Raw genomic sequence first — 25695 nt, forward strand, 5'->3', positions numbered from 1 at the left:
CGAAAACACCTGGTCCTGCAACAATGCAATCGGTCCAAACGACAACAACTGTATTGCAGACAACCGCGAAAGCTGCAACAGGGATCACGATGATAACATCACCTCCCACTGTAGCGAGACGGGAACTCCAGGACAAGTATCAACCACAGCAATACTTCCCGGAGCGAAATCCACCACGGGAAATACAGTGACAAATTTCATGACAGGAAATGCAGCGACCAATTCTGCCACCAAAAACTCAGCTACAAATTCTGTCACGGGAATTTCTCAGACAAATCCCAAGACAGGAAATGCTGTGACAAATTCCACAACAGTAAATGCTGCCGCAACGGGAATTTTCATATCAACCGTGCCAGAAGCAACACATGTGGCAACAACGACGACGGCAACTGCCGTTCGCATAATGACTCGGCGAGTTTCTTTCCGATCTCTTCAGAGCACGTTTACGAATGACCTGTTCAATCAATCGTCTTCCCAGTTCCTGTTTCGATCGACCATGATAAACAGTCAGGTAAGGAATACAGAAAAAAATATCAGCTATTTGTCACTGGAGTTAGTTATTTCACCACTCAGATTTGTTTTGTTTGTGTTTTTTTTGCAGCTCCAACCTTTATGCCAAAGGGCATTTCCTTCCATCTTCAGGGTCCTGATTGTCATCGGATTCAGGTAACATGCTCGTGGTAGCTTTATGGGTTTATCGCATGAACGCCGACAAGCGATTATTTAGCACAAAAACAAGAACTTGCTTTCATTTCCTGGAAACGAATTTGTTTCTCAAAAAACTTCCAAAGTCAAGATATTCTGCTCATTTGGGACATTGACATTCTTTCACCGTTTGAGGGACAGCGGTCACTATGGTAGACACTGTTATCTGGTTACAGGTTGAATCCAAGGTTTACCTTTTCCCCACAAATCCGACATTTGTCATGACAAAAATACAACCAGGAATAGACAAACATGTTTGATTTCTCCTTTCACTTTTCACTACTTTATTGCATTATTAATATTCAAGAAACTTCAATGCCAACTCATTCAGGATATATGCAGTACTATTTGGATATTCTACAATTCCAAGGTAAAATTTCCAACCAATAAATGAATAAATAAATAAATAACTCGACCTGTCACATTTCTCATTTTCAAATTCATAGAACTATTTTCCCAATCTCCCAAATTCCCATGTCTAAACGAAGGCACATTTTAAATCCTTGCATCCTAAAACTACATTTCCCAACCAAATGAGACGTTCCATTATCGACTTCTTACTTTGCTCCAAGTTAGCATCTTAGCATGTTAGCTATTTTGCAACACTTCTAAGTGTTCACGACTTGAACATTTGTGGTTAAGGTAGGACCATCAGTAAGGATTAAAACAAATCCACAGGCAGTGACAAAACTTGTAATTTTGCAGAATTTCAGTTCAATGTTTCTGCTTTTACGTGGTCACTACAGGAGCCATTTTTTCTTCGATTAACTCATTCACTGCCATTCCTGAATTTATTTGGGAATTGAAAACCATGACATGTTTTTTTTTTCTTGCGTGGTGAGGGTGCCGATAAAGCGCAGGTTAGACCTTTGGCATTGTTTTTCCCTCCCACAAGGGGACTGGATTTGCCTTTCGTACAGCCGCCCCCATTTCAAACTCAGATAACTCCAGAACAATATAACTGTAATTAACACTTTTTTTCTGATGAAAGAAGAGAGTGTAAGGTTTCTTACGCTGCATTGAATGTTTATGTAGTCCTAAAACTCAATATTCTGTGGATCCTGTAATTTGAGTGATAATGACAAAAACCGTGGCACTGGAATCAACACATTTTTGCACATTTTCCGGCAGTGGATGAGTTAATATTGCATATATTTTGTCTTTTTCACTAACAGACCTGGCTCAGTCATCAATGATATGGACCTCCAGTTTAACAACATAGCTCCCAACAACACGGCAATTGCCCAGGTCCTGATTGACGCCGCTTCGGTTGTCAGCGGCTTTGACATCGAGCAAAGCTCCATCACCGTTGAAGGAATTGGTACATTTGTTTGTTTTCAATGAATCTCAAACAGAATTAGAGATGTTCTAAATTTGAACTAAAATGAGATTTATTTTTTTTCCAGTTACGAGCGGAGCGAGTTGCAAGATCAGCCTGGTCAGCGCATCCTGTCTGGCAGCTCTCTCGTGGATCCTGTCCACTCTTCAATAAAGTGTCAGCACTTATCAAGTCACATCAACACTGCTATCAATTTTATTTAATTTATATTTAAATGCAAAAATCATATCAATGACTGAAAAATGACTTTTTTTCCTGAAGGAGGCAGACGATGACTGCGCTTTCGGTTGACATGCTAGTCAGTAGGCAGGCCTACACAGAGTGTCAGCCATTTTGTTTTGAAGCGGCCATCTTAGGCTTGTTTATCTATTTTAAGGTCAGAGCCAGATCAAACGACAGGGGTTCCACCCTAATGTATTCATCAGCGCCCCACACTGGCAGTCATCAACGAAAAGAAGTCTTAATAGAGGAATTTTAATAATTTCATTCTACCACAGGGTTTACAACCAGATATGCACTTTCAGAGGTTTTTTTGTGGTTATTAAATTGTCATTTTAATATATTCTATTGAACGCACAATGATTATTATTTATCGAGTAAGTTCAATGCATTGTCATGTATGTGTGCATCCAATGCCATGAGACCCAATTAAACAAAAAGTGTTTTCGAGTTTGAGTGATGGTTATTTGAATGTTCTGACCGGTAACATGTGGGGTATGAAAAGCACGCCCGATGACATTTCCTTCAAGAACACGACACAATAGAGGGGTATGCTTGTTATTCTTGATGCCAGTGGATCAGGTTTGGCAGAATAATAACACAAGGAAGGGCCCCTTTGTGAGAGACTTGAAGAGGCTCTTGGTTTGTTTTGTTTTGACCTATAGATACAAAAGCCACTTTTCTTCATAACAGCCGCATGAGATGACCAAACAATGTAAGAGACTCCTCAACAGACAAGGCGATGCATGACATCAACAGAAAGCCCACAGACATACAGAGAAAATATGAATTGATCGCTCACTGCAAACAAGCAACTGTTATAAAAAATATATTTTGTTAATATGAATGCACGTAATCCATTTTAACATCATTATATTGCAGCAAACGGATTACGCCTTTAAAAAATTGCATCTGTTGCTTTGTTCAGTATTACACTTACTAATAATTTAGTAAAAGCTTTGAATAACATTAAATTTAAAAAAAACAGTAACACATACATTTCTTCACCGTTAACACTTTCTATGAGTGTGTAAATTTACTGAAGGGACAAACGTTCAAGAAAAATCCAATTATAGACAAATATCCACATTCTCAATTGTATTTCAGATGTTATTTGAAATCAGATTCCTGCAAACCATTCCCGCTTTTGTCAGTAATTTACAACTTTTCTCAAGTGAAGAGTTGGTTTAGATTTACAGACAGAGAGACTAATAAAATATTTTCAAATTCATATTCCAAATTCGTTATAAAATGTACCTATTTCTGAAATAGCAACAGCAAGTTGAAACTACCTGAGCAAAAAGAGGCTGGAACTGTGGTTGTCACAATCACAATGTAAACAGTTTTCAATTAGCGATTATATGTATTTTTTTCAAAAGAGAGGGCAATCAAGTATTTTCAAATTGATCTTCCAAATTTATTAGGAAATGTAAATATTTACAGATATTCAGCTCTAAAATAAGAACTACGAGATGAAACGATTGGAACAAATAAAAGCGACTGGAGCTGTGGTTGTCACAATCACAATATAAACAGTTTACAATTATCGATTACAGTATACTTTTTTCAGTGTGCATTTTCGACGATTAATAGTTTCCAACCTTTGGTTAATTTCTTTATCAAGAACAAAATAATGTAGATGGCCTTTTAACGCAATGACTACAATACTGGAATTCCAGCAATTACTGTATGTGCAAACAATTGAGTTGACTAGCGTTATTTTGGAGGCGGCCGGAAGAGGAAAAGGTGACGGATTAGCACAACCGTCCGATGAGTTAGACAGGAAAGCCGAGCACCATCTGTGGAAGTGGGCCACGGGGGCGGGGACATACGGCAACAGCGGCGGCGACGACGGAGTCTCATCCCGGCCGGAGCGCTCGGACTCAGGACTCGCGTGATGCTCACACAGGCCGTCTACCTCCACTCGTGACGTGCAACCATGGTGGACAACCGTTACGCCACGGCATTGGTGATCGCTTGCGTGCTCAGCCTCATGGCCACCGTGTATCTTTGCGTGGGCATGGGCACGCAGCACTGGTACCAGTACAGCAGCCCGCCAGTGCGCGGCGAGGCCAACGTGTCCGAGCTGCGCGGCCTCTACGACGAGTTCATGGAGGGAGAATTCGATGAGAAGACCTACAGCGACACTCTGTTCCGACTCAACGGCAGCGTGGGCCTGTGGTGGCGCTGCGTGCTCGTGCCCGCCACACCGCACTGGGATAAGGAACCGGGTAGGTGCATCTGAGAAACGTTTTCCCCTATGTGGGGGTCGGTTGCCCAGGGCGATGCGCGGAAACGTCCCGAATGACAGTCGCCCTGTGACGTCACATGTTTTAGGACACGTTGGGGACCTCTTGTGGATGGTGGCGAAAGAACCTGGTCGCGTGGCTATTTTGAAAGCGTCGTTTGCTGAAGATGTTTTTTGCCTCCTCAAATATTGATGTTATGAGTAATTATATATATATATATATATATATATATATATATATATATATATATATATATATATATATATATATATATATATATATATATATGTGTGTGTGTGTGTGTGTGTGTGTGTGTGTGTGTGTGTGTGTGTGTGTGTGTGTCTCCTTGGCTGTTTGCAAAAAAGGTTCGCCGAAGAGAGCAGCTCGTTTTCGAATGATCAGTTCAAATGGATCAACTTAGTAATGTGCTCAAATTCTCTCACTGTCAAATATTTTGTGAAATCTGTTTCTGACAAACACTTAGTCAAGAAGTGGTTTACCTTCAAAATACGAATTATATCACATTTGAGGAATTTCAAAAAGGTTACTTAAATTTTGCCACTATCAATTATGTTTAAATATGTTTCAGATACTGTAAATAAGGTTAAAAACAACATATTTAACATGCTTGGAGTAAAATGTATACAGTACGTACTTGGATTGCTTCACCTTCAAAACAATGCTGAAATTCTGGTCAGTTCCAATAAAACAAAAAAAAAATACAAAAACAGTAAATTGGAAAAAAAGAACTAAAATACATGCAATACCTCAGATGGACATCTTGGTAACCACAATCCAGACATCTGATGTGGCATCTGTATCGCTGACATTTTACAAAGTCATTTGATTTGATTCGATGTTCCTCACAATTTCTCAGCATTTTGAGTGAGGTATCACATTGCCACTATCTCAATCTTTACAATTATTCCTATTTTGATCATCTCAGGCTCCAAGATGATGTTGCGGTGCCGAAGCTTCACCGTGCAGCAGCAGCTCATGCCCAAATACAAGGAACCCGGAAACCACAACAGCGCAGAGGACATGCTGCGCACATGTAAGTCCAGCGTCTGCCTGAGCTCCTCATTTCTCTTCCTTGCTATTGGTACATTTACCATTTTGTCTAGCAACAAGTGATGGAAAGAGTAGCTATAGCGTTGGATTTTTCAAATGAATCATACAGTATATCTATCCATCATGAATGACTGTTTGGCGCATTATTTTATTTTTGTTTTTGACTTCAAGATGGCGCCGCGAGAGTGGCTGCCTTTACAACAGCTCCATATTTTGTTTTTCTACTTCTTCCTTTCCTTTCATCACTTTGTTGCTGTGAAATGTAAATTTCTCCACTGCTAGACTAATCAAGGCCAATCCAATCCATAATGAACTGGTCGCCTTACAGCCTAACCTGCCTGGTGTTTTTTTTTTTTCATAGACTTGTGGCGATTCCAGTTCATCCTGCCACTCGTTTCTCTGGGCCTGGAGGTCTTGGCGGGTCTGATCGGCTTCTTCGCCTGCCTGTGTCGAAGCCTCACACCCACGCTTGCCATTGGTGTACTTCACCTGTTAACGGGTAACACCTTTGATTTGCTTCATGGGCAGGGGGATGGACAAAAATACAATAAAGCTGGGAAAGTCATTTAAAAATAATAATACAGTTGTATTTTTTTTGGTGTGAAGTTGTACTTTGAGAATGAAGTTGTATTTTGAGGGAGGGTGTAATTAGGAAAAGAAAATTAATTAAAAAAGAATTAAAGACCACAAAGTTATGTTTTTCCACCCCACAAAAATCCCAAGTGAACAACATTCTACAATTTGAGCTCAGGAGACTTTAATATAAATAAATAAATAAAACTGAGAAAATTGAGAAATAAATTGTCCCCATCACATCTCGCCATGCAGGTCTGTGCTCACTGGCCACAGTGTGTTGCTACCTCGCGGGGACGGACCTACTCCACAGAGTCTCCGTTCTTCCCGATAAGGTGGACGCCTCCCTGGGCTGGTCCCTCTACTTGGCGCTCATGTCGTCGCCCCTCCACATGATGGCGGCCGCTCTGCTCGTGTGGGCCGCTCGCAGTCACGGTCGCAACTACTACCGCATGGCCGCCTACCGCGTGGCTTAACCGGCAGGACGACGCCTTCGTCCCCGAAGGGAAGGACTCGTTGGTTTGGAGCAGCATTTGGTGTAACCAACGGCTGCAATTCCGATGGGTGCTATGTTGAAATGCTGTTTGATGACAACCCAAGCGGTTAAATTGTACTGACAGTATGCGGTGTATATACTTTGAAGTATAAAAACCACATTGGGGGGTAGGATGCACAAAATAAATGACTATTTATGTTACAAAAAAACAGGCGATGAAAACATTTTTGGGAATTAAAAAAAGATCTAATTTTTTTGAGATTACAGTGATAGCCCTTGGCTTACGAACATTTCGGTTTACGAACGTTAAATTTATGAAAATTTTACCTTGGCATACGAACTATATTTCGGGATACACACGGAGCACCACAATGAGTGATGTGTCGTTCTAACAAGACAATGGATAGAAAACAGTGACATTTGGACTTGTTCCAACTTTGATAGTTCAAAGGCAGAGTGTAGACTGCAAGGTTAAAATTCCCATCAATCAGGCTCCACAAATAACCCGCACAAGCCATCTGTACACTTGATGCAAAAAGCTATCAACCTAGAGAAACAGAACACAATTGATGAGGAACTAGATACAATTATCACAGAGAAAGCACCGACAAGGGATCATTCCTCGAGATGGTGAAAGAAGCCCATGTTCCTCATCAAGTGTGAAACCGGACACTCCATTCCATCAAGCCATTAACGACCATCACAAAGGTAAATATTATATTATACAGTACAGTTTATTTCTTTAATTATAATACCATAGCACATTTATTATACATAAAATAAGGTATATTTTGTGTAGTTTTAAGGCTTAGAAAATTAGAAAGTAGAAAATTATGTTTTATGGGGATCTGGGAACGGATTATTCTCATTTTAATGGTTTCCTATGGGAAATTATTTTTTTGGGATACACACTTTTCGCCTTACACACTGTCTGGGAACCAATTAAGTTCGTAAGCCAAGATATCACTGTACTGTATTCCTATTTTGGTTGGGGAAAATATCTGATGAAAAGAAGATGGGATTCAAAGTCAGATTTTTTTGCTGAGCAAATATCTCAAGGCATAATCGTTAGATGTGAAGAAGAAAAAACATTCAGTCTGTCAAGAAAAAGTCATATTTCTTGGAAAAACAAGATTAGAATTAAAACGTGGTTATGAGGGAAAAAGGCATAACAGTACAAGGTTTTACTTTTGTCAAGGAAAAGAAAACAATTGCCAATCTTTTATTTTTGTATCTTTGGAGAAAAAAATGATGTGATGTAATAAGGTACCTAGACTAACCACGTGGTCACAAAAAAATCTAGTTTTGTTCTTGTGGGAAAGAAATCATCACAGTCTTAGGAGGTTGGGCGAAAAAGCAGTTAAAAAGCCACGTGAAAAAAAACACTGTTGCATTTCAGTTTGCGAGGATGGAAAAATAAAATCAAACTTTTTTGTTTTGTTTTTCTTTTCAGAATTAATGGAGCTTCTTGGTAAATTATTACCACTGTACATTTCTTTGTAAACTAAGTTGGCATTTATTTATTATTTTGAATAGTTTTTGTTGTAGACATTTTGATAGCTTGTCATTGTTTGTAAGCGCTTCTTGTATTTTTTTGTAGTTACAACTGTCCCTTTGATTGTTCCCCCCATAAATTTTGCACACCAACAAAGTCGAATCAACACTCAAATGCATTGCTAGCAAGCGGAGATTTTTTTAATAGCAATCCCTGCTTGTCAAACATTATGAATGTTACCCCCAAGAACCACATGGCGCTACACTTGCTGCTCAATTATTTTTTTCAAAGTTATGGGCTGTCGTGAAGTTTTGCTTTTTGGACATTAAAATGTTTTAATGACCTTCTACACGATGACAAATGTTGGTTCAATGTGGTTGCGACCTGCTCTTTAAGTAAAAATGTCAGCGTAAATGTGCTGTTTTTAAATAAAGACGTTTTTTCCCAATACTTTTGTGTTGATTGTCCTCAATTGTATGTTTTTTTTTCAAGTTAGTCGGATGCCCCTTTTTGTACACCCGCATCTTCTTCCAAGGAGAAGTCTTGGTCCTGCCAGAAGAGCTGTACTTATATCGAGTGACTTTCGTGAGAAAATAAAGATTTAATTTTTAAAAGGTTTTGGGGGGAGAAAACTTTAGATTTTTTTACAATGAATTAATACATCGTTGGGGGGTTAAAATTTAAGTTTGTTTTTATCTGGAATGAAGTAAAAAATATTTATTTTTCTTAATTAATCATCTGACAATTTTTTTGTGGGGGTTGAAATTTGATTTTTTTTAAATTAAGAACAAAGTAAAAAAACAGCCTATTTTACGAGAACCAAGTCTTGTCATATAACACAGGAAGTAGTTTGATTCTTCAGATGTAATGTTTTAAAAAAAATATTTTCGAGAATAAAGACAATCTTAACTCATTCGCTGCTATTCCCAAATTTATTCGGGAATTGAAAAGTGTGACTTGGAGTGCGATCCCCAAATTTGTTCGGGTTTTGGTTTTTCTTGCAGAGGGTGCCGATAAAGCGCGGGTCAGATCTGTGGCAATGTTTTCCCTCCCATGAGGGGTCAGCATTTGCCTTTTGTCCATGTTAGCGCTTTGCTACAGCTTCAGCTGTTGTTAATGCGCTCTATAAATCAGCCACTCCCATTTCAAGCTCAGATAACTCCAGACCCATAATAATAATAATAATATTAAATTTCATTTTTAAGCGCCTTTCAAAACTCTCAAGGTCACTTCTGTGGGTAAGCAGCGGCAGCCACTAATTAACTCTTTTTTGCTGACGAAAGAACAGAGTCTAAGGTTTCTTACACTGCATTGAATGTTTATGTAGTCCTAAAACTCAATATTCTGTGGGTCCTGCAATTTGAGTGAAAATTACAAAAACCCTGGCATAGCAGTGGACACATTTTTGCATATCGTCTGGCAGTTAATGAGTGAAGAAAATACAAAACAAAACGTTGAAATGTTATGAGAACTATCGTTTCTGTGTTTGAGCCGCATTGGTTGTCAAACATTCCTAATCAACGTCAGATTTTGTCACAGGGAGAAAGTCTTTGAAAGTTTCCGTCCCCACAAGATTTGTCCTTCAGATGAGGTCGCAAGTTCGGTAGAGTATGACATCATCCATTTGGTAAACAATCATGCCGAGAAGGGGCGGGGGTGAAGCACCATTTATATAATCAACTGCAGAAGTGGGACGGGAAGGCAGTACAAAGTATAAAAAGCAGTACAGCAGAGAGATAAGAATTTTATATTCTATGCTGTATAAGTCAAAGTCAGCTTTATTGTCAAATATGCTAATATGCATGACATAGACCGCAGATGAAATTATTGTCCTATTGGACCCTGCGTGCAAGGCACTTATCAGAATCAGAATCATCTTTATTGCCAAGTATGTAGAACACACAAGGAATTTGTTTCTGGTAGAACACGCTGCACGTCGTCAAAAAAACTGCTAAGTGGCACTATACAGTTCCATTTATAATGACTTTAACAAACATAATAATCGAGTAATATACATAATAAATGAGTAAGGAGCACGGTCATTGAGTATTACTGTTCTCGATTCTCAAATTAGTATCAAACCTCACTACTTGAGCCATTAAAATACAGTAAAGTCTCGTTATATCGATATTCAAGGGAGTCCGAAAAAATATCGATATAACCGGGACTATCGATATATCCGACCCTGTTTGCATGTAATTTTCTCCGTGCGTGCATAGAAATAGTATCGATATAACCGGGACTATCGATATATCCGATATCGATATAACGAGACTTTACTGTACTTGCAAAAGAGGCCACGTTGTTTCTCATTAAATCCCAATCGATCCCTTCAAAATGTATTTTTGAAAGTACCGAGCCTCCTCACTATGTATTTTTTCTCCATGATACTGTTTACACACAGGGGGCTATTGATTTAAAAGGCAAGCGAAGCACAGAAAGCGCGAGGGGAAATGTGACTTGCAAACACAGTAAATAGCTGCTATGAACGGGATGCAGGTAGTATGGTGAAAGCGTTTTTTCCACAAATCAAGCATAAAAATACAAAAATAATCAAAATCTATTTTTGTTTGACATTACAGCATTTATTCAAGATTTTCTCATCCTGGATACAAAATCGCAAACAATGTTATTTTCAGTCGAGCGTGAAATCTCCCTTTTTTTTGGGTGACATGAAACAACAGAAAAATGCCTCACCGTTTTTTTTTTTCTCCAGGCATTATTTTACATTTATAAAATCATTTGTTTTGAGATTCTTTATCTTGATTAAGTACACTTACAAATGACAAGGAAAAAAAATAAAGACGAAACACTTTTTTGGTGTCAACATGTGCTTGCATATGCATATATATTTTTTTTAAATCAGCACTGCATTTACTTTAAATGTGTCTATTCTTCACACCATAAAACAAGTATTTCTCTTTAAAAAGAAAAATAATAATCGTCACTTCGGCCTTTATTTTTTTTTTACTTTCAACTATATTAAAACCTGAGCGTCCAGTTCTTTCGCACAATTTTTTTCATGACAAGTGATCACAGGTTGTCAAAGGTGAGGAGGAGAGACTATTCTATCACAGTTTGAACAAGATAAACACCCCGTCTCCCGGCACACTCCACACACACGGTCGCACAGTAAGCGACGTTACGTTAAGACAAAAATCATCAGAGAAACCAGAAATAAATTGTCTTCATAAAGGCCACCGATTGATCGCACAAATTTGAAAAGATGGATGTAGAAGGAAGCACTACTCACGACAAGCTTGAGGGGCTTACCACCGTCCTCCTGGAGGTCTCTTAGAACAGAGAACCTATGTGGAGGCTTCTTCTTTTTTTCTGATTCTGTTTCTTTAATTGGTGGTCAAAATATGTCTGGGCAGCCCTCCCAGTGGCCGCGCTCCTTCGCTTCCCAGTAGCCACCTTTATACACGTGGACCTGCTCACCAGTGATTCGGTCCTGGCAGCGCTCGAACCAAAGTGCCTTGTAGAGATCGTGAGGCGCACCTGGAGGATAATTGAAAAAAAATAATCAGCGTGAGCGAAGGAGCGGAAACTAGCCCATGAAGGACGTAGACAACTGCGGTAAAGGGGACAGGAAGAGAAAGGAGAAAAAAATACTTGCTTTTCATCAATGGGTCGTTTAGAGAATCCTCATCGACAGCTTTTGAAAAAGAGAATTTTAACATTCAATTTTTTTTTTTTTACTTTACTAATCCCCCTTTTGAAATTAAGTAGTAATCGGACAGCTCAAGTCTAAATAAAGCCATAAACTGGCCAGAAATAAGCAGAAACGATAGGAGTGCCCTCTCCCGAGTGGAGGGTCTTTTCCGAAGGAACGGGGATCCCAACCTTCATCGGGGAGGCCGGAAGCGCGCAGGCTGAGAGCCTCCCTCTCGCGCTCGCGCCGGGCGATACGCTGCTTCTCCTCCAGCCGCTGCTTCTCCCCATTGGCCTCGTCCCAGTGACCGCCCTCCATGAGCCGCTGGTCGGGCCGGCGCCGGCTATCCGTGGGCGCCACGGGCTCCTCAGGTTCGTTTAGAGTGAGTGCCAAGTTGGTAAAGTAGTACATGGTTTCGGCGCCTTCGCTGTGGACCAGCGGAGATGACAAATCGTCCGGGGTTATTTATGTAAGTGAAATATATGCCGTGATTGCGCTGATCTTGGCACACACTTACGGCAGAGGGTTCTTCCGCCACAGCTCTCGAGCTTTCAGTGTTTGGTAGACGGTCTTCTGTTTGCCCTCGGAGCCATTCTCCCCGCCCCGGCTACTTTGCATCACGCGGGAGAACTCCATCTTCTCGTCCCAGGTTCCCGAAAGTACATAATGGGCTTTGCCATCCTTATCCATGACCACACCGGTCACCTGAGGGGAACAATGGAAGAGGATAGTCCCCGTGAACAGATGCTACTAAAGGAACAAAAAGCGTGACAACAACAACAAAAATGTAATTCTCACCTTTCTGGCCACATCTCTGGAAAAGTAACTGTAAGGCGCAAATTTCAAATGGCAACGGTCTCCTGTTGTGTGGTTCACCACATCGATCTCTCCCGACTGAGATTAAACAGAACATTTGTAACCATCACCACTGAGAGACAGACACTGACACTGAGACAGAAATGCACAGAGGAAAATCGCAAATGGATTCTATGCATTGTCACTCATCAACCAATTGCACTAGGTATTAATAATGGTGTCAAAAGTATGACAATCACTGGTTGAGTACACAGTGCTTTGTTCTAGAACCAGAAGCAAGCAAATAAACACACAAATAAATAAATAAATAAATAAATAAATAAATAAAAAAACAAAAACAAATCAATCAAATAAATTAACAAACAAAAAAGAAAATAAATAAACATACAAAGAAATAAATAGATAAATACACAAATAAATAAATTTATAAAAAAACAAGTATATAAACAGATAAAGAAATAGATGAACAAACAAATAAAAAACAAAAAACAAACTAATAAATCAAACAAATTAACAATAATAACACACAAATAAATAGAGAGATAAATATATAACACACAAATTAAAAGAAAATAAATTAAACAAATAAATAGATAAATAAAACAAAAATCAAATTATTAAATCAAATACTTTAATAAACAAAGAAACACAAATAAATAACTAGACACATAAATACATAAACAAACAAATACATAATACACACATTAATAAAATCAAACAAATAAATATACAAATTACAAAAAAACAAAAAAAACAAACAAATAAAAAATAGATAAACCAATAAAAACAAAAAACTAACTAATAAATCAAAAAAATAGCAAATAAATACACAAATACATGAAAAGACTAATAACTAAACAAATACACAGATGAATAAAAAACTAACACAAATAAACAAAACAAACAGATAAACAAAAACAAACAAAAAAATATGACATCAATAAATAGACAAATCCATAAATAAATACACAAATTAATAACAAAACAAATAAACATACAGATAAAAACAAACACACTAAATGAATAAATACATAATACATTTTAATATACCCAAATAAATGTTTGAAAGAAATGTAAACTCATGATCTATGAAACACACTGCACCAGTGGTGCAACTTTTGAAGATTAATTTATTTTTAACTGAAATTAAACATGAAAATCAAATAAACCCACTGTTGTAGCTCTTAAAAAATGTGAACTCCTTTGAATCAGTGCCCTTGATAAAAAAACAAAAAATAAAAATAAAAAAAATAAACATAAAAAAATTGGGAACAAAACAAAAGGATGCTTTGGAATCTCACCTGGTCGATCCAGAGTTTCCCAACAATAATGTTGTGCACTGTGGTGGTCACTTTCTTCCATGTGTAGTGATTGCCCTTGTCAAAAATGGCGTGAATGGTCCCTGTGAGGATGCGGAGCACCACGGTGAAGGTTATGAACACGTCAGTAAATGAGCTCACGCTTTGCTACGTGTTGTCAAGTGTTCTCACCCAACGGCATGATGGAAAGATATTTGCCGCGGAATTTGCTGGCGACGGTGATTTCCTGCCTAAGAGTCCAGCCGTAATCGGATGTGGCGTGATGAGCCGCGGCCGGCGGGTGATGACTGACCTGTCGGGATCCGCAAAGTGTCAGACAAAAGTGTCCGTTTCATGTTGGATTGAAAGCCAAGATCCATCTTGGAATGAATTTTAAAAGCGGACGGGGAAATTATCTGATGTTGAACAAGCGCAAATAGCCGTTCACATCTTGCCTTGGCAGACTCACCTGCTCGCAGATGGAACGGTAGCCGCTCTCCCGCCAGCGGTCCAGCTCGTACGTCTCGCCCAGCAGCGGGTTGAAGGGTTTGCTGGTGCGATGGACGGTGGTGGAGTAGGACGACACAGAGAAGGTGGCAACGTAGCACATCTGTTCCAGCGAGCTATGGCACTTGGACGCCTTATCCAGCAGTTCGTGATACTCCAGGTCCTCGGACAAACGCTGCAGCATGGAAATGGGCTCGTTGAAGTTCACCTATGGGATCAAACGGAGGACTAATAAATAAATAAGAGACACATGTCGCTCAAAGTAAATCATGAGAGCATAACAAAAATACAGAAATATTGACAGTAACGTACGTACACGTGTAGAGATGTACAGCACAGATGTTAAAGTCAGGGGCCGGGGCTTAAATCTGGCCCGCCACGTCATTTCATTCGGCCCACGAAAGCAAATCAACTTTGTGAAATTCCATGACGCTTGCTCAAGTCCTAACCAACATTTCAAATAATCCCATGTAAACCACAATAACAGTCATTATTTCGGACTTCAAATTTGAAAACTAGTTATTCATTAACTCATTCACTGCCATTCTCGAATTTATTCGGGAATTGATAAAGCATGACTTGGAGCGCTATTTCCGAATTTTGTTTTTTTCTTGCAAGGGGGGGGGTGCGTTTCAAGCTTCGCTCAGACCCCTAGGCAATGTTTTTCCCTTTCACGAGGGGGGAGCATTTGCCTTTTGTCCATGTGAGCGCTTTGTTACAGCTTCAGCTGTTGTTAAATCTATATGTATACGATTGTATTTTGTACAGACCTATATAACTTAGCAATTAACTCATTTTTTTCTGATGAAAGAAGAGAGTCTAAGGTTTCTTACATTGAATTGAATGTTTATGTAGTACCAGTGTCTGAAACTCATGACAAAAAGTTAGCGGACACACCGGGCAGACAACTCGGAAAAGTTGCCTGCCCGGCCATAAAGTTGCCTGCCCCATTTTTCACAACTTGAAACACAATAAGATGACTAATCGCAAAAAAAACCATTGTTGCAAAGTATAAAGGATTTTTTTTAAATTAAAGAAGTACCTACCACAAATGCTCCCTTGCTAAAGATTTTGCACAATGCGTTGTTTGCGTTACGTTGTCTGCTAAAAGCCACGTGGACTCCTCTCTCTAAGCGCCTTTCAAAACTCTCAAGTACACTTTACAGTCACGGTATAGTCCGAAGCACAAACTTTTGTTTGGCAATTTGCATACTCGGCACGGCAGCCAATCAGAAGCCTGATTCGTGCTCCGGACTATACCGTGACTGTAAAGTGTACTTGAAAGTTTTGAAAGAGGAGTCCACGTGGCTGATAGCGGTTTGCTTGTAGCTTTTGCTTTATTGAATAAAACAAACGTTTGATTTGAAAAAAAATGTTTTTTTTTCTTGAAGAAGTTGTCGGCCACCCGGGCCAAGACGTTTTGAAAGTTGTACGCCCGACGTAAAAGTTGTATGCCCCGGGCCTCCGGGCAGACGTTATTTCAAACACTGGTAGTACAAAAACTCAATATTCTGTGGGGCCTGCAATTTGAGTGAAAATGACAAAAACCCTGGCACTGGAGTGGACACATTTTTTGTACGTCGTCTGCCAGTGAATGAGTTAATTTGTTGTGCCCTCTATATGTAATATGTCGAGGGGAAGAAACATTCTAATGGATACCCCAAATTCATAACAGCCCCGAGAGCAAACTATAACTACAATGTGTCCCAAAGCAAAAATGAGTTTGACACCCTTTCGATGTACAGCATATAAACATCCTGGCCACTCACAGGCATTGGAATCTTGGAGAGCTCTTTGCCGATGCAGTTTTTCATGATGCTCCACAAGTTGAGAGAGTAGTTGGGCTTGTCCGGGATGCGCGTGCGCCGCTTTTTCAGCGGCAACAACTCCTGCGAAGGTGACTCTTGGTTCATGGCCAGGGGCTCCTCATTCAGCTGAAAAGGCGGAAAATATTTTCAGAGGAGTGAAGTGGTGTTATTTCATAAACAAATAACACTGTTTTGACAGCTGGAGACTAAATGTTATTGAAAGGAAAGAATAAAGTTGCCACTCGATGACTTTACATAAGAATGAAATGTCGTGCGCGTCAATAAGAAACAGTTAAAATTAAAACTTGCAGGTAAGAGGAAAAAGTTGTATTTTTGCAAGGTAAATAAATGGTATTATATTGAAAAAAAAGTCAATTATGAGGAGAAAAAAGGTGTGCCTTCATGAAGATAAAATTTATAATATTTCACAAGGTCAGAATAAAATGTAAAAACTGAGAATTAATGCCACATGAGATTAATGACTATAAAGTCCGCATTTTACGCCAGATTTTATGAAAGGAATAACGATGATAAGAAGAAAATTGCAATTTTTGATTGGATTATAAATCTTAAAATATTGACACTACAGAGAAATAAGACCAAGTAAAAATGTGACATATTATGGGAATAACAATTAAACTGTGCAACTGTGGTGGGACTTGTGGTGGTTAGTTGATGCTACAATTAAAAAAATAAACTCACTTACTGACTGATCATCCGAACATATTTCACTATTAAACCCGCTGGCATTGCTACTGGACCTTCTGGAACAAAAAAAAAAGAGAGAACATTTTCACGTTGATATAAACGACAACAACACCACATAAGGGGGTGTACGGACTTGTGGAAGCGAGGGTCCGCGGGAACGGTGATGAACTCTGGGGCCTCTTCCATGGCGTCAAAGAACTCATTGTCGTCATCCTCGTCGCTGGCCTCGCCTTTCGCTGCTGCGACGGCACCTATGCAGGAAATTGTCAGAAGGAGATATAATTGGAATTTGTTGTGGGGCTGCAAAAATGACAATTGCAATTTCAACTAAATCATGAAAATTGAGTGTTTTTTTTTTACTTGTTCCTCTAAACTAAACTATGTGAACAAAATCATAATTTCCTATAAAAAATACTGTAATAATAAAAAAATAAATAATTATGATTTTAAAAAAATCAAATAATATGACAGGAATTTAGTGGTGATTGTTTTTTAACACGGAGGTCACTGTTATGAGGCTGCTAAAATTAAAATTGTAATTTCAATGTGAAGCAAAATCATGAAAATATAGTGCTATTTTTTTATTAAGACCAAGTATTCCCCTTTGACAAAAATAAATTCGATTTTGCAAGAAAAATGTACATTAACTATGTGAATAAAACCATCATTTCCTTTAAAATACTGTAAGAATAAAAAATAAATGATTATGATTTCTTTCAAATAATACGACAGGAATTTAGTGGTAATTTTTTTAAGCCGGAGGTCGCTCTTATGGGGCTGTAAAATGTAAAATTGATTTTTCAAGGTGTTACAAAATCATGAAAATGTTGTGCTATTTTTTTTACTAAGACAAGACAAAGTATGCTCCTCTGATAAAAATAAGCTGATTTTTATAAAATGATATGACAGGAATCTGGCGATTTTTGTTCTTTAAAGCCGGAGGTCGCTGACATGGGGCTGCAAAATGTAAAATTGAAATTTCAAGGTGTATCAAAATCATTAAAATGGAGTGCATTTTTTTACTTGCTCCTGTGACAAAAATAATTTGTATTTAGCAAGAAAAATACACGATGAACAATGTGAATAAAATAGTGATTTCCTTGAAAAAAACTGTAATCTTCCTCTTCTTTTCGGCTTTTCCCATCAAGGGAATCAGTGACCTCCATCTTCAGAGGTTTGATTCGCATGTTTGTTTTGCCCAAGCTTTTACGTCGGATGCCCTTCCTGACACAACCCTCTGTATTTATCTGGGCTTGGGACCGGCACAAGAATAATAATAATAATAATAATACATTTGATTTCTAAGCGCCTTTCAAAACTCTCACAGTCACTTTACAGTCACAGGACTTCTGTCCCTTTGTGGCTAAAGAACAAGCAACTCACTCAGTAAAAGCCTCCCAAACACAAAATGGTCATTGGCACAGCAACATGCTTGAAAAAAACTAATAAAAATAATAATTCAGATTTTTATCAAATGAGATGGCAGGAATTTAGCTGTGATTTTTCAGGGGTCTGGGGTCGTTGTTGTGGGGCTGCTAAAATGAAAATCGCAATTTCAAGGTGAAACAAATTCATGAATTTGGTCTGCTATTTTTTTTTTATCATACAAAGTATGCTCCTCTGACAAAAATAAATTATATTTCACAAGACAAATGTACAGCAAACTATGTGAATAAAATCATAGTTTCCTTTAAAAATAATAACAAATAATACTAATTAAGATATGTATCAAATGATATGATAGGTATTTAGTTGTGATTTTTGTTTTTTTAAGACGGAGGTAGGCGCGCCTATTTACCCTTATTGCCAGCGGTGGTGTTGGCCTGCGCAGTGGCTCCGCGGAAAGCTCGTTCCAGGTGGTTGTGTTGCTTCGCCAGCTGCTCCAGAGTCTCCTCCAGTCGCACCCGCTGCTCCCGCTCCGCCTGCAGCGCCTTCTGCCAACGCTTGCTGTGAGCCTGCGCCAGCGCCAGGAAATCTCGGCATGCCTTTAAAGTTCCACCGGAAACAAAAAAATGCCAGGATGACAAAAAAACTTGGTCAGTTTTAAATATTAAGTCTTGATTTTACACAATCAAAAAAATCATGCTATGACAAAAAGTAGTAGAAAGATTTTGAAGAATATAGTCGGACCATTTCAGAACTGTGTTGTAATTACATAAGAAAGGTTTCACTTTAAAATGAAAAGTCTTAGCAACACGCAAAACAATACAGTCAAACCTCGGTTTTCCAACGTCTCAGTTCTCGACCTAAAATGACTTTTTTTATGCTTTGGTTTCCAACCAAAAATTTGTTCTCTGACCGCACTCTCGACTGCACCACTCGACTGCACCACTCGACTCCCTTCCGTTTCCATGAAGTACGTCACTTCCTTGTGTTGCGTCTCATTGTGCCCGACGCATTATCCTCATGCAGCGTTCCATTGTGAGTTTTCATTGTTCAATATTGATTACAAATAAACAGCAGATATTGGTTATATCAGTGGCGGTCCATGCATTTCACACCTAGGCCTTCAGTGAAGTCCTACTTAGTCCGACTTGAACAAATATCCCTCGTATTACCATAATTTATGACACAACGGCTGGAGATATCATTTACAAAAGCACACGCACGCAATACTGGGCGTGGCATCACCTTAATCGTCTACAACACAGGCTATTTTCCGGAGCAATTACACATCAATAAATCTGCATCAGCAATTAGAACTTGTCACTATCCGTGATACTGCAAACACTTAAAAATAAAAGGAAATTTAAAATCATTTGTCCACAAAGTTTTATGAAGTCCACCAAGAATATGCAATCTTTAACAAGATTTTACGCTAAATTACAAAATGTCAGTTTAATATAAGAAAAACAACAAGACGTTCACAAAACGAACTATTTGTTGAAAATAAAAGTAAACAAATCTTTTTCATTTGTTCTTGAGAATAGACCTACATGCGACAGCGAGTTGTCCTCTCCGTCAGCCATTGTGGGTTAAAAAAGCGAGTAGATATACTTGGTTTTTCTGCTAAAGTTTCCGGGTCTGATCTGTTGTAGCTTGGTTGATTTGCATAGCGCTGCCTCCGCTGAGGGCTGAGGTAAAGTGAGTATCCAATCACAGGACGGGTACATGTCATGTTCAATGCGAGGCCCTCGAGCTGGCCTTACTGTGCCAACTCGTGATCTGATTGGCTATCGCAACTATATATCAACTACATGTGCCCGTTCATGTACAGCGCACAGACGCCCTCACTGTTGATTCTGAAGGCGTCGGTCAGATTTTATACAGCCTGGCGACACACGCTAGCTGAATTCTGATTGGAATAAAAACTCTGACCTAAAACTACAACACTGAAAGGAGCATAACCAAATGGATATAATATAACATTAAGAAAACAGTATGTAGAATAATTATATATATATTTAGAAAAAATACTTTTTTTAATGAAATTGACTTTTATTATAATTATGATAATGATGTCTGATTATGTTAGGCCAGCAGAGAAGGCCTTGCTAGCTCTGACGGCCCACCACTGGGTTATATTGATGATAATGGGAAATGTTTTGGTTCTCGACCAAATAGGTTTTCAAAAAGGTTTCTGCAACGGATTATGATGAAAAACCGTGGTTTGACTGTATGGTTGATTGAACTGAAAGTGATAGCACAATTGGAAAATCAGTTTTTTTTGTTTGGAGGGTGGAGCAGCAAAAGAAAATCACGTGTGAACTGACATTGATCATGGCGTTGGAGGTGATGCGGAACAGCGTCGCCCTCTCTGTCACCTGACGAATTTTATCTCCCGCCTCTCCAGCCAGACGCAAATTGTCCAGCTCTGACAAAGACCTGTGACACAGTTGACGAGTTGTGTATCATATACCTGGGCATTTTTATCATTGATAAACAATATTTTGTTTTAAAAACTTCAGTCACAGATCAACTGATTATCAATCTGATAAAAAAATGTTAGGGGGTTTAATCTCAACATTTGCTAAATGTTAGTTTTGTGAGCATGTGAATGGCATCTTGCTTAGCATGTTAGCATTACGCTAGCTCGATTTTCCGAAATGACGTCAATGATTTTTTTTAATGTTCAATTTGAAATGTGATTGGCAAACTCAAATCAAATGTTGACAAAATCTGACATTTTGGTGTGGTGTTGGATTAACTCATTCGCTGCCATTCCCGAATTTATTCAGGAATTGAAAAGTGTGATGTGGAGCGCCATTCCTGAATATGTTCGGGTTTTGGTTTTTCTTGAGGAGGTGCCAATAAAGCGTTGGTCAGACCTTTGTCAATGTTTTTTTCACTTGCACGAGAGGGCAGCATTTGCCTTTTGTAGATGTTGGCGCTTTGTTTGAGCGTCAGCTTTTGTTAAAGCACTATATAAATAAGATGTATGTATTCTGGCGCTTATAAATGTAATGTATTATTATTATTTTTTGTACAGCCGCCTACAATTCAAGCTCAGATAACTCAAGACTCATACAATTTAGGAATTAACCTTTTTTTATGAAAGAAGAGATTCTAATATTTGTAACACTGTATTGAATGTTTATGTAGTCCTAAAACTCAACTTCTGTGGGTCCTGCAATTTTGAAAATGACAAAAGCCCTGGCACTGGAGTGGACTCATTTTAGCACATCGTCTGGCAGTGAAGGAGTTAAAAAGTAATGTCACTGTTCATTTGAAATTGTATTTTTTCTGTTGAATTCCCAACTGAAAATGAAAAAAGAAAGGATATATGGATTTTACCTCTGGAGAGCCGAACCGTGTTTGGAGATGAGGTCGTTGCACGTGCTCAGATCCTCCACCTTGCTGCCCAGTGTCCTCAGTGCCGACTGGACTTCGGAATTTTGCGACCCGCCGCCGCCACCGTGTCCGGAAGGTGCAATCGGGGACAACTGAGAGAAGTCGTCACCCGAGTCATCTGATCACAATGAGAGAAAAAAAATATCTATTTTCATTTCTTTGTCCCTCACCGTCGACAACTTAGAATCTTTGGCATGATCAGAAGTGTTTTTGTTGCTTTGTTGCTTTTACCCGACTCCGTCTGAAGGCGTGCTGCTTTGGCCTTGGCCAGCTCCAGCGCAGTAATCCAGCGCTGTCGCTCGACCTCGCAACTCGCCTTCAGGTGATACGTCTGCGCCCCGCCGTTAGAGATGACAAAGTTGCATGCATCGTCCACGGTGATGGTCGCAGTCGCCAGGTTGATGGTGCCACGGCAAGTGTGGCCCATTTCCGCCTGGGTTCTGAAAATTCCAGGGGTAAATAATAATAATATATGTCAGCTGTGTTATGAAAGTCAACAAGGGTTAAAAAAAAACACCATCATACATTACAAATGCTAGGATGACAAAGTATAAATATGAAAAAAAGGCATTTAAAAACACATTTAAGATTACCAACATAAGATGTATGTTCAAAATGCAGTCATTTTAGTTATAGATTAATAAAGGACACATATATAAATCACAATTAAAATAAAATAAATTTGGAGCATGAGATCATTCTACAACAAATCAACAAAAGCTCGGGCTGCAACCAATACATTTAGTAGGAAATGGGACGTTAATAAACACATGAACACAAGTGATTATGATTCAGTCAATGGTATGATCAGTAACATGCATGACAAAACTTGCATATGTGTTGATAATTGTTTTCTGACGCAAAAGCAGATATTTGCAATTGTCAAAGTAAGAAAAATAGTCTGCATTACTGAACAACAGAAAATGGAGAATGTGTCCCGCATGCCTGGCATTCAGAGGATTTTAACAATGTGAACAATTCATCGCTTATCAAAACAATTGATTAATTTGCTGATCAATTAGATCCTGGCTAGGTGATTCATTGTTGCACTTCTTATTCAAAGACAAATCATGTTGGCTTCTGCGATGTTATTTAGCAATCTCATACCTGTAGTAGGACAACAAGCCATTACTCAAGACGAACCAGCGCCTCTGATAACCCTTGATGTAATTAGTCCACTTGAACACCCATCCCTTGTATGTGTCTCCAGCTGGGATTGCAGTGGCTATCTTGGGCTCGGACATGACAACCTACAAAACCCAGACACCGATGCACCGAACCTAAAAAACAGACACCAGGAAGGCAGGTAAAAAGGGGGCGGGGGGAGGGGGGGTCAGACACTAGACTAGAGTTTGATGAGTGAGCGCACTGTTTCTACTCTCACTTTTATATGGCGTGACAGGTCAAAGTTCAAGTAGTTGCAGAGCAAATAAAACATAATTAGTTGTGAAACATATTCTGCTGTGAATCAAAATAACACAAAAAAAGCTAAAATGTTTACCTTGACTTGTCCCTACGTTGACAGCTCAGGCAAGCGAGTATCCGGTGAATTCAGTGCTAATATTGACACCTAGACCAGTAGCAAGTAAAAACGGCTTCTTAGCACACGGGGGCTCACGGACCAGCAAGATAGCGTCGACAATAGGAGACAAAATGCGGCGAAAAGCATCCAAAAAGAGTAGCTGGAGTGGCTTTTGATTACAATGCCACCGTCAAGTGGGTGAAACATTTCTTACTAAGCGCGTGAAGAGTGTCAGTTGCACAGATGCGTACAACACCAGCTAGCTACTTCTAAATAGCCTATGGTGCGAGGTGGGTCCACCCGGTGCTACTATAATTGCGCTCCGTGTAGAAACTCCTCCGCGGAGCATGCGCACAGTCGCCTGCAAAGTATTGACGTGGACTTTTTTTCTGCTTTCCGCAGAGACGAAAATTGACACATACCTTTAAAATAACTCGGAAAATAATAGTGACGTATAAGCAACCACTGCTAAAAGAGCGACTCCGGTGGGACTCGAACCCACAACCTTTGAATTACTACATATCAGATCTAGAAGTCCAATGCGCTGTCCATTGCGCCACGGAGCCACCTGTTGGTCACCATGATTTCAACCTACATATTACTACACAGCAATTTCCAAATGAGCGATTGTGTTAGTCTCATGTTCAAATAATTGGGGCTGTTTTGGTCATTTACGTTGACAACAACATTTGCATGTTAATAATGGTGAATTGATGCTTTATGAAGCACTTAACTAATACTCTGTCTTCCCGGTGCATTTTGAATTGAATATTGAGATTGATATATGTACTTCTATTTTGAATTCAAATCTTTAAAACGACTTATTCCCAGATTACCCCGGAGCCTCGCCACCTCAGATCTCGAGAACAGATTTCACTGGAGGAGCCGAGGAGGACGAAGCGGAGGAACAAGGGAATCAAGGCTGTTATGTTGTAGAGAGGTGTCGTTAGTGAACTATAATAGCCGACTCTTAGAGGTGAACGACTGTATCTGGCTCCTCATTGTGAGCCGTTTTAGGAGCAGATTTCTTTCCCCTTCGGTTAAAGCCGCACGTGTTGATCAAAATCCGTGGTCGAACACACACACACACACACACACACACACACACACACACACACACACACACACACACACACACACACACACACACGCACACACGCACACACGCACACACGCACACACTCACCAACACACGCACATACACACAAACGTGCACAAACACACACAGACACACACAATAAAAGGGCCGTCACCTTGGCCTTTTCATTGTCTTGTGAAAGCCCGGGAGCAGCAGTGAACCACATGCGGCTCACCAGCCGCGGATTGCCCATCCCTGAAATATTTTATCTTTTTTTCACATGAGTAATTCGTTTGACATATGATGTTACGTTCTTTTTGTGAAAAAAAAAAAAAAAAAAAAAAAAAAAAACAATTACACAACAAAAAACTGAGGAGCCAATTGGAAGCCAAGCCTCCAAAAAGAGCCAAAATTCCCATCACTATTCTGTTGCTAGTCCTTCCTTCTGGAGTGACCTTCAGTTAAATAACAGGCCCCTCCATGTCCGTTTTTAGAATGCATTTGAAGACACATCCTTATGCCTTTTGCTTTTGACTCAACATGAGACCTACATTCTTCAATTGTTTTTTTTGTGTACAGTTGTGCTATTTAATCAGTATAGTTTTGCTTTGTTTGAATGCTGTTGTGCTGATGACCATTTGTGTTTGGGAGCCTTTTACTAAGCATCTTCATCTTTATTCAGTTCTTCGAGTTGCTTGTTCTGTCGCTACAAGGGGACACAAACCAGTGACTTATTGTGCCGGTCCCAAGCCCGGATAAATACAGACGGTTGTGTCAAGAAGGGCATCCGACGTAAAAGCTTGGCCAAAACAAACATGCAAATGAAACATCTGAAGAGAGAGAGGACACTTATTCGCTGTGGCGACCCCTTGAAGGGAAAAGCCCAAAGGAAAAGAATAAGACTGTATGTGTTTGTATCTTCAATGTATGTTTTTTTACTGTTATCACCGGCCTTTTGTTGTTGTACTATTGTTATTTATGTTCGGTGTAAAGTGTTGTTTTACATTTGAAACAATTGTAAAATACGCTCTGTCAAATTCTATTAGATAGAACGTATAATTGCTGACCTCCAGTGGCTTTACGTCTTTGCAGTGCAAAATATACTTTTGAGTGGCTTTGTGGGACGTGTAGTTTACATGACGACAATATACATTAGCAAGCATTCAAACCCATAATATGACTCAATGGGTACTGTAGAAGCTAGGAAACACATCACCACTCGCATCAAACACTACAAGAGCTTCTTATATATACATATTTCTTAAATGTTATTTTAATAAGCTTTAATCCATGAAAAGTGCAATTATGATTGTGTTGAAGAGCTTGCCGTCTGAGGGGCAAATATGATTGGCTTGAACAAGTCAC

At 39.3% G+C, this 25695-nt stretch overlaps 2 protein-coding genes and 1 non-coding gene across 4 annotated transcripts; 1 reads left to right on the forward strand and 2 right to left on the reverse strand.

Moving 5' to 3' along the window:
* Nucleotides 1-3819: 3819 nt before the first annotated feature.
* LOC148902032 (claudin domain-containing protein 1-like) lies at nucleotides 3820-8591 on the forward strand. The gene is made up of 4 exons (XM_088990217.1): nucleotides 3820-4494; nucleotides 5459-5566; nucleotides 5945-6082; nucleotides 6412-8591. Exons 1-4 carry the CDS (start codon nucleotides 4203-4205, stop codon nucleotides 6630-6632), a joined length of 759 nt encoding a protein of 252 aa, XP_088846343.1. The 5' UTR covers nucleotides 3820-4202; the 3' UTR covers nucleotides 6633-8591.
* A 2118-nt stretch (nucleotides 8592-10709) lies between these two features.
* On the reverse strand, nucleotides 10710-23566 carry LOC148902033 (oxysterol-binding protein 1-like). Of its 2 annotated transcripts, none has more exons than XM_088990219.1 (16): nucleotides 23232-23566; nucleotides 22838-23010; nucleotides 21962-22170; nucleotides 21674-21848; nucleotides 20653-20764; nucleotides 18738-18924; nucleotides 17073-17190; nucleotides 16938-16992; nucleotides 16193-16357; nucleotides 14386-14631; nucleotides 14109-14229; nucleotides 13920-14020; nucleotides 12601-12696; nucleotides 12320-12507; nucleotides 11994-12229; nucleotides 10710-11648 (listed from the first exon to the last, which is right to left on the reverse strand). In XM_088990219.1, exons 2-16 carry the CDS (start codon nucleotides 22972-22974, stop codon nucleotides 11506-11508), a joined length of 2289 nt encoding a protein of 762 aa, XP_088846345.1. In that variant the 5' UTR covers nucleotides 22975-23010; nucleotides 23232-23566; the 3' UTR covers nucleotides 10710-11505. The 2 variants fall into 2 exon arrangements, with proteins under 2 accessions (XP_088846345.1, XP_088846344.1); XM_088990218.1 differs by having other exon boundaries at nucleotides 16938-16995.
* Nucleotides 23567-23729: 163 nt separating this feature from the next.
* On the reverse strand, nucleotides 23730-23818 carry trnar-ucu (transfer RNA arginine (anticodon UCU)). Its single transcript is given in 2 exon segments — nucleotides 23730-23765; nucleotides 23782-23818. It is a non-coding gene; the product is annotated as a tRNA-Arg (tRNA).
* Between the last annotated feature and the right edge of the window lie 1877 nt (nucleotides 23819-25695).

This window comes from Hippocampus bargibanti, linkage group LG02, assembly GCF_051943395.1.
Source record: "Hippocampus bargibanti isolate YZ-2025 linkage group LG02, ASM5194339v1, whole genome shotgun sequence".
In the NCBI taxonomy this organism is placed as follows: domain Eukaryota; kingdom Metazoa; phylum Chordata; class Actinopteri; order Syngnathiformes; family Syngnathidae; genus Hippocampus; species Hippocampus bargibanti.